This window comes from Metopolophium dirhodum, chromosome 2 (assembly GCF_019925205.1).
Source record: "Metopolophium dirhodum isolate CAU chromosome 2, ASM1992520v1, whole genome shotgun sequence".
Lineage (NCBI taxonomy): Eukaryota > Metazoa > Arthropoda > Insecta > Hemiptera > Aphididae > Metopolophium > Metopolophium dirhodum.
Genome location: NC_083561.1, coordinates 43039703 through 43049768, shown reverse-complemented (window position 1 = coordinate 43049768; position 10066 = coordinate 43039703). Strand labels below are relative to the sequence as shown.

The following is a 10066-nucleotide window of genomic DNA, read 5'->3' as shown; positions in this document are numbered from 1 at the left end:
AACAATATAAAGGGTACACGGTACACAATATACCTACTGCATATGCGACTGGATTATAAGTGCATAATTAGTGCAGTGGCGAAGACAGTGAACCAATAAACGTATCCTACTAAAAATTGTACAGGGCGTCCAGTAAAGATAGTAAGTATGTACATCGACCATATATTAGACATTTGAAACTACAATTATTAAGTTATGCGTTATGCTTTTATTATCATATATATTTGTTATATTTGTAGGTATAAAATTTGACCACGTCTTTATTGGGCGTCCTGTACATATTATAAGATAATACATACACAAAAGTGGAGTCCTATAGCAAAACTACGGTCAGGCAATAATAAAAGAACTATATATACGACCTGTCAAATATTGCATATTATAAGTATAAAGCGTTGATATGAAGACCTGCTTGCACTGTTGAACCTACACAATTATGTGAAAGGCGTCCATGGAGTTAAGACCAAAAATCAATATCAAATATTTTAAATTGAAAACTTTAAGTGGCGTTGTTCTTAATCATATTATTATTATTATTATTATTATTATTATCATTATATATTCATATATGCACATTATATTTGTATAACGCTTGGTAATGTATTTATTGATCGTCCTGTACATATTATAAGATAGGTTATATGTATACACAAAAATGGAAGTTCTAGTCAAACTTCGGCCAAGTGATACTAAGCTAACTATACGACCTGACGTCCTGACTTCTGACAAATAGTGTATAAGTTTGGTACGCTGAACCTACAAAAATGTTTGCAGGGCATCCAGTAGTGAAGAGCAAATATCAACCAAATGTTATAAATGTTCAACTTTAGGTCCCGTTGTTCTTCAATAAATTATCATATATCTTTATTCTGTGTGTATAACGTTTGGCCATGTCTTGATTGGAGCGTCCTGTAGTCTGTAGATATTTAATATAATTATACAAAAATATTATATTATATAAGTGAGTCCTAAAAGACTGCTCTCAGGACCAGGATGAACTATACAACATGTCAAATAGTGCATAAGTATGATGCGTTGCCATGAGATCCACTTGCACTGTTTAACATATAAAAAGTATGTGCAGCCGTGCAATAAAGAGCAAACATTAACCATATATTATTTAAAATTGAAATCTTCAAGTCGCGTTATTCTTAAATTATCAGAATGTAGGTATCATCATTCTTTATTTATATAAGTATATAACGTTTGGCTATATCCGTATATATCTCTATTGGGTGTCCTGCACATAATAAATATATTTAGATAAAAGTTAAATTCTCTCTATGAGTACCTACTACCTAGTGACATTGTAAAACTTTAAAGTGCGCTTAGAAGGTATACTAAACAAACTATATAGGACCTGACAAACAGCTAGTGCATAAGTAGCCAGTATGGTGCGTCGACACGAACACCTACCTTCACTGTTTAACCTATAAAAAGTATGTGCAAGACGTCCAGAAAAGAGCAAAACATCGACTAAATATTTAAAATTTCAATCTTCAAGTCGCGCTGTTTTTAAATTATCATATTATAATATATCTTCATTCTAATAGTATAACGTTTGGCCGTGTATTTAGCCAGGCGTCCTGTACCTACGTATTATAATATATAGATTATAGGTAATCTATTATATAAAAATAAGTCCGGTTTTCCTCCCTGACGCTATAACTCCAGAACGCACGAACCGATTTCCACGGTTTTGCATTCGTTGGAAAGGTCTTGGGCTCCGTGAGGTTTATAGCAAAGAAAATTCTGGAAAATTCAGGAAAAATTCAACAGAAAAGTGGGGAAATCGTTTTTCACATACAGCGCCATCTATTATACATAGCATGTACTTCAAACCAATAGCAACGGTGCGTGATAAAGTGTTTGACAGATAGTCATTATTCTCTGCTCAGTTAATTTCATTTAAGCTCAGTGTAAATTATGTGGATCGTGCATTTGAAGTTAAAATGCCAAAATGCCTAGAGAACGACGTGCGAACATCGGCCGCCGCACAAGACATGCAAGCAAGCAACAAGTCTATTCAAGGAACTTAAGAGAAGAAAGACAAAATATAATAAGAGAAAATGACCGATTGAGACATCGCGTGAGCACACGAAGATCATTGGCATCATACAATCGCTTGGCATTCCAATATGATCCCACTGCGAACTACAGTGATGATGAAAATTTGGATATTGGACGAATGACGACTATATGCCGATATTGCAATGCGTTAAAGTTCAAAAGAGAAACGGTTGGATTGTGCTGCGCAAGTGGAAAAGTCAAACTGGATCCATTACTTACACCACCACAGCCACTGAAAACATTGTTTGATGGAAGTGATCCCGATTCCAGCCATTTTCTTCAACACATCCTTGAATACAATAACTGCTTTCGCATGACTTCCTTTGGAGCTAATATCATTCGAGAAGGCGGCTTCATGCCGACTTGCAAGGTAAAAGATACAACACACATAACCAACACATAATTGCAACACATAACAACTTCATATACACCACACACTACACCATCACACGATTTACAATGTATTCATGAACAAATTTTAATGATTATTTGCAATTACAGATACAAGGTCAAATATATCATTTGCATGGTTCAATGGTGCCAACCACACCAGATGAACCGCATCAATTTCTGCAAATATATTTCATTTCGTCGATGGTGGATCAGCTGAACGTGCGGTGCAATATACAGGGAGCACAACAGTTAAAGAGACGAATTATTGAACAGTTGCAAGCATTTTTTCACGCTAATAATGCTGTGGTTAATATGTTCAAAACAGCATTGGAACGAATGCCATCGGATACGCACAAATTTGTCATAAGAGCGGATTGTACTCCAACAGGTGAACATGTGCGAAGATTCAATGCACCCACCGTTAATGATGTTGCTGCAATTATTGTTGGCGATCCAACTAAATCACGAGACATTGTCGTTCAGCGAAGAAGCAATATCATGCATCGTGTAAACGAGACACATCGTTTGTACGATGCGTTACAATATCCAATCATTTATTGGCAAGGGCAAGACGGATACGACATCACGTTGAAGATGGTCGATCCAATTACAGGTACAATATTCACACACTAATTATTTCCATTATTACTTTTATTGGTTTCCATTAACAATTCATTTAATTTTGCATTTTCAGGAGTATCAACGAATAATAAAAATCTAAGCGCAATGAATTACTATGCGTATCGTATGATGATTCGTACACATGAGGAGAATGTCATTCTGAAGTGCGGTCGGCTATTCCAGCAATTCGCTGTCGACATGTATGTCAAAGTCGAGACCGAACGTTTAGCGTTCATCAGATTCAATCAGCCAAAGCTACGATCTGAGGACTATATACACTTGCGTGATGCTATTCATTCAGATGGTGATGTTCAGAATATTGGACGACTGACGGTTCTCCCATCAACTTATATCGGAAGCCCACGCCACATGCACGAATACGCTCAAGACGCTATGACGTACGTGCGAAATTATGGAACTCCGGATTTATTTATTACGGTCACATGCAATCCGAAGTGGACGGAAATTGAACGCGAGTTGGAACCGGGTCAAAAACCGCAAGATCGCCATGACATAATCGCCAGAGTATTTCAGCAAAAACTCAAGGTTATGATGGATGTGCTTACTAAGTATCGAGTTTTTGGTGACACACGTTGTTATATGTACTCGGTGGAATGGCAGAAGCGTGGACTACCGCATGCTCATATCCTAATTTGGTTGCTGAACAAATTACATTCAAATGAAGTGGATGACATCATATCAGCTGAAATTCCTGATCCAGTCACTGATCCCCGTCTACACGACATTGTGACGACACAGATGGTGCATGGACCGTGTGGTGCATTAAATCCATTATCGCCTTGCATGGCTGATGGAAAGTGCACAAAACGATATCCGCGACCGTTAGTTGCTGAAACAGTCACAGGGAACGATGGATATCCAGTTTATCGTCGGCGTTCAAAAGAAGATAATGGTCGAACTATCAAAGTTAAAGTTCAAAATCAAGAGATTGAGATCGGAAATGAATTCATTGTACCATATTGCCCGCTGCTATCACGAATTTTCGAAACACATGCAAACGTTGAGAGTTGTCATTCGGCCAAATCAATCAAATATTTGTGCAAGTACGTCACAAAAGGCAGCGACATGGCTGTGTTTGGTATTGCGTCGGAAAATGTGAATGACGAAATCAGCAACTTCCAAATGGGCAGATACGTCAGTACTAATGAAGCACTGTGGCGATTATTGTCATTTCAAATTCATGAAAGATATCCCACAGTTGTACATTTAGCAGTGCATTTGGAAAATGGCCAAAGAGTTTACTTCACTGAGGCTAATGCGGCACAACGAGCTGAGAGACCACCATCGACAACATTGACTAGCTTCTTTGCAATGTGTGAAGCAGATCCATTCGCAGCGACGCTGATGTACGTTGAAATGCCCAAGTATTACACTTGGAATCAATCAACAAAGAAATTCCAACGTCGCAAACAAGGAACCCCAGTTCCAGACTGGCCACAGGTGTTTTCAACTGATGCACTAGGTCGTATGTACACTGTTCATCCTAGAAACGATGAATGTTTTTATTTGCGACTGCTGTTAGTAAATGTACGTGGACCGAAATCATTTGCGCATTTGAAAACTGTGAATGGCCACCAATGCCAAACATATCGAGAAGCATGTCAACTATTGGGTTTGCTGGAGAACGATTCTCATTGGGATTTAACACTTGCAGATTCAGTTGTTTCATCAAATGCGTACCAAATACGAACGCTGTTCGCAATTATCATCACCACATGTTTTCCTTCACAACCAATTCAGTTATGGAACAAATACAAAGACGCCATATGTGAAGATATCTTGCATCGCTTGCGTATTCAAACGAATAATCCTGACATCCAAATAACCGATGAAATCTACAATGAAGGATTGATTCTGATTGAGGATCAATGCTTGACTATTGCAAACAAGCTACTGATTGAAGTAGGAATGATTGCGCCAAATCGATCGATGCACGATGCATTCAACCAAGAATTAAATCGAGAGCTGCAATACAATGTTGATACATTGCAGGAATTCGTTAGAAATAATGTTCCGTTGCTGAATGAACAGCAAAAACAAGTATACAAAACATTAATGCAAGCGGTGGATGCTTGCCTAAAGGCAACATCTTTGGCGGCTTGATGATATTGTTGGCAGGCGATTTCAGGCAGACGTTGCCAGTAGTTCCCCGTGGAACGCCTGCAGATGAATTCGCCAAACGAAATGTTACATAAAACGAATCTGGTGGCGGAACGGAGTTCGCCGGGTCTGCTAGTATATTATATATATATATATATATATACAACTACAAAAGTGGAAGTCCAAGCGAAAATTCACTCGGGCGGTATTAAACAAACTATACGACCTGACTTCCTCACAAATAGTACATAATTGTATTGGCCTGTTGACATGAAGACCCACGTACATATAGTTTACCTAAAAAGATATGTGCAGGCTGTCCGGTAAAGAGCAAACATTAACCTGCAACTGAAAATCTTAAGTCCTTATTATTAAATATTATGGTTATATTATTTGTTTAATTGGTTTGGTCATCTCTTTTTTGAGTGTCCTGTACATATTATGTAAAAAAGTAAGAATACTGACAAAACGGCGATCGGGCACTATTTAAAGTATAAATTATATTTGTTGAAGTACACAGATATACAGAAATTAAAGGTAAATACCTAATAATAAGATCGGATATATATAATATAATAATAAGTATAATGATACGATGTACAATAGTGTTACGAGGCGTAATATAAATCAACGACTAACTATGTATACCCGGGTTTATAATTCCAACCATATTATATGTAGACGCAATATCCATTTTGTTTCGGCCCAATTTTCACTGTCTTATACTATCGATTTTGATAATGTTGCATTTGACCGTCCGGAAAATACTATAAACAAAATTATATTCCACTTGTAATCTGTATTGTTGTATATTGGTTTATGTTCTGTACTGTGTAATGTTTATCGTTTCATTGCTAAGAAACTAGATATTGTGGCCAGAATCGAAAAGAATAAACTTATATCAATATAATTTTTTATCTTTATCTTTATATATTACTAGCTGATCCTGTGCACTTCGTTGCCCGTTAAATGTACCAACTATGACTCAAACTTTGTTTAATTCGTTATTTAATATTCGGTGTACGGTGTTTAAAATTTATCTTAACTTTTCTGTTGCCTGGAATAAAAATTCTGATTCGCAGCATATATTATCAGGCAGGCAATCTACCTGCGGTAGATCGCGGACCCAGTGCGGTTTGTACGTAAGTGTATGATTTAACTCTAAAGTATCAAAGTTATACCAAGTTTATTTTGATATAATACGGTGGATTAATGTAATCAATTAATACATAATCCTAACCTAACCTAACCGTACTAAATTCCGACGAATAAAAAAACCAGATTTAACCCTTTTTAAATTAGCCTATCTTCTTCCCAGAGATCTGCACACAAACATTAATTTATGTATAATATAGGCTATAGCTGATCCTGCGCACTTTGTGGCCCGTAAAAAATGACAACTCTTAAACAAATTGTGATTGTTCAACTCATTTTTGGTGTAACTCACTGCAGTAAGTGCAACTCAGCCACCCTGGTAGGCAATGTGTGAAAATTCGATTTGATGCATGCTTGTACCTGATCTGCCCGATTAACCAGTAGCAACCAATAATAAATAAATACTATTTCTATTAATTATTTCTACTATAACCAATAGCAACCATTTATAAACAAATATTTCCATCGTAAATCTCAAAATCCCTGTTTGAGCACTTCTATTAATTGATCGTAGCGTGATGTTATATAGCCTATAGCCTTCCTCGATGAATGGACTATCCAACAAAAAAATAATTTTTGAATTCGAACCAGTATAGCCCCTTACAGCCCTTTTTTAGTATTAAAAAGTAGCCTATGTTTTTTCTCAGTGTCTAAACTATCTATGTACCAAATTTCATTTAAATCGGTTCAGTAGTTTCGGAGCCATTCAATACAAACAATAAAATCTTTCCTCTTTATAATATTAGTATACCTAGATTAAAACGTGAGGCGATTTCTTATGACAGTTATATTTGAAGTTCTACTGGACCGATTTTCATGATTTCTTTATCTAACGCGAGTCCTCTGTGTTAGGCCATCAAAAGAGAAAAGTCCAAAATATTAATTATTTTAAGTTATTAGAAGTATTAATTTTGCCGTATTGTTACATAGCGTCATAGCGGCATTTGTTGAGTGACGACCGGTATATTGTATAACCCCCCTACTCTTACGTATAATGCAGTACTGCCAGTACTGTAGCATTGTCGTCGTCGGCGATGTACATTATTTTATTATATTTTATTCTGTGACAGTCTATAATATTATACTAATCTATGGTGGCAGTGTAGCATTGTGCACGTCATCATCGTCGTCGTTGAATAAAAACCCAATTATTTTCGATTTTGTCATTTCGCGTACAGCAGAGAACGCTGAACTCATTACAATTTGAATTATATATTATAATGTTTGTGTGTAGATTAGACCTCTAGGAAGAAGATAGACTAATTTAAAAATGGTTAAATTTGGTTTTTTTTTAATCATCGGATTTTAGTACGGTTAGGTTAGGTTAGGATTTTGTATTAATTGATTATATTAATCCACCATAGGTGGAATACGACAAACTTGCTATAACTTTGATACTTTAGAGTTAAATCATACACTTACGTAGTTACGTACAAACAGCACTGGGTCCGCGATCTGTCGCAGGTAGATTGCCTACCTACCTGAAAATATACTGCTGCGAATCAGAATTTTTATTCCGGGCAACAGAAAAGTTAAGATAAATCTAGAACATCATACACCGAATATTAAATAACGCATTAAACAAAGTTTGAGTCATATACAGTTTGCACATTTAACGGGTAACGAAGTGGACGGGATCAGCTAGTTTATTATAAGCCACGTTATTTCGTAGTCAATAGCGTAGCATGGCGCATATTATATAAAATCTAAAGGTATACTCGTATACTTGAACAAAACATTAAATGTTTAATAAATTTTATCGTTAAGAGGAGTTTCACATTAGCACCCCACGCTTCTGGCTTCTACACCATGATGGTTGACCAAATCTTCTTAAATAGTTATTAAAAAGTTAGTACTATAGTATTCAAAAACCATGTAAAAAAATAATTAAAACCATATACAGGGTGATTAAACAAGCATTCTCACCCCCATTTTTACCTTCAATAATGAATTTATTCAGATTCTGATTTTTGGAATTTTTTAATCTATTAATATATATTTTAATCTTTATGATATTTTAATTATTACAAAATCTCATAATCAACTTTTTCGATCAACTAAACAATGCTAAAAGCGCAAAATACTTCAATCTCAGCGACAAGTCTATCCTCCGACGGCTCAAGCGTGGAAGTCCTCATGAATCATGATGCCCTACCCTGTCGTATATTGCAGACAGTCGTCAAAATAATATTATTCAATATATATGTAATATAGGTGGGAATATTTTAAATTGTAAATTATTGACATAGGTTAGGCTAGCGAAGCAATATGTGCTGAGGCGACAATAATATTTTCTATATAACACCGCCGTACGCGCAGGCACGGGGTCCCGTTGTCGCTGAGTGATTCGGGGAGGACGTAGGTTCGACGTGCGTATGAAACGCCGATCGTAGTACGGCCGTACGGGCTAGGCTATCTGAATTTGCTAAGTGTTTTATTTATGTTTGTTTTAATAAAATAAAAGTGTTTCCTACCTGAAAATCCGAGTTAAACATTATTTTAGTCATTCTTACGTTATTCTTACCTTTTATAGGAACAGCGCCGAGATATACGTACTATGTGTCAATGAAGTTTTATTAAACTGAATAGTGCCAAGGTATATGTAATCTTTGAGTCATTTAAACTAGATAGGAACGAACTAAAAATTGACAAGCGCATACCATCGTACCTCAACGAGTTAACAGTGCCATTCTAATTAACTTTAGAGAGTATCATTAACTAGAGAATACGAGGGTAAGGCTTAAGCCTAAGGCGTATAGTTGGTTAACCGCGTATTGTCTAATACGGGTGATACCACAACCCCAACACCAATAAATAATTTAAAATTCAACTAAATAGTTAATTTTATTTTTATTCTATTTGTACCATTATATATTTATAGATGTAAGTTCTTGTAATTTGTTGTAAATAATTATGCATTATCAATTGTTAATTGTGTTAAAAATGTAATTAATATTATCAATAAGTTTAGATGACTTAGTCAGGAACACTTTATAATAATAATAAAAAATTTAATCTATTAATAGGACTGATTACTATACATTAGACAAATTTAAATTTTATAATTTATTAGTAGAGTATAGTATATAATATTATATACTATATAGGTACCTACTCGATACTCGATAGTAGTGTTTTTCTTATACATTTGCAATTTTGAATCGACCGTTACAATTATAATATATATAATTATATAAGAAGGTAGGTACCTGAGGCAACCTAAATGTTGTAATTTGTTTTAATAAAAATATTTTTCATTTTGGTAATGTATAGATATATAAGTGTATAACTATAATAATTAATAGGTATATTAAATGTAGGAAAGTGGGTGATTAAAAAAAAGTATTTGAACAGACAGGGGGTGTGGGGGGTAGAGCACAGTGGCATAGCTATCATAGGACAAAGTTGGGCAGTGCCCTGGGGCCCCACAATATTACCTGTACATTTTTAATTTTCACAGAGATAATATTCGTTAAAGGGGGGGGGGGGGGGGTGCTTGTATATTTACTGCCCCAGTGTCCCTATCTAGGGACCACGAGTAAGAATAAATGCTACCGCGTGCTACCCGCATGTGTGGTCTCCGTCTTACAAAATATGTACAACATGGCCAAAAACTGTTCGAGGGCAACAATTTTACTCTCTCTCACGGCTCATGTTATGTGAAAGACAGTGGCAAATATGAAGACTGTGTAGAGTACTGGAGTAA

The 10066-nt window shown here is 35.7% G+C and overlaps 1 protein-coding gene across 1 annotated transcript; it reads left to right on the top strand.

Moving 5' to 3' along the window:
• Positions 1-1960: 1960 nt before the first annotated feature.
• On the top strand, positions 1961-5208 carry LOC132938942 (uncharacterized). The gene is made up of 3 exons (XM_061005922.1): positions 1961-2440; positions 2572-3076; positions 3158-5208. The coding sequence occupies exons 1-3, from the start codon at positions 1961-1963 to the stop codon at positions 5206-5208; spliced, it is 3036 nt and encodes a 1011-aa protein (XP_060861905.1).
• Positions 5209-10066: the final 4858 nt, after the last annotated feature.

Bases quoted from the DNA above. Each gene is read 5' to 3' on its own strand.
- LOC132938942 (XM_061005922.1), top strand. From the start codon at position 1,961: ATGCCTAGAGAACGACGTGCGAACATCGGCCGCCGCACAAGACATGCA. The intron at 2,441-2,571 runs GTAAAAGATACA...TTGCAATTACAG, and splicing joins GCTTCATGCCGACTTGCAAG to ATACAAGGTCAAATATATCA. The intron at 3,077-3,157 runs GTACAATATTCA...TTGCATTTTCAG, and splicing joins GATGGTCGATCCAATTACAG to GAGTATCAACGAATAATAAA.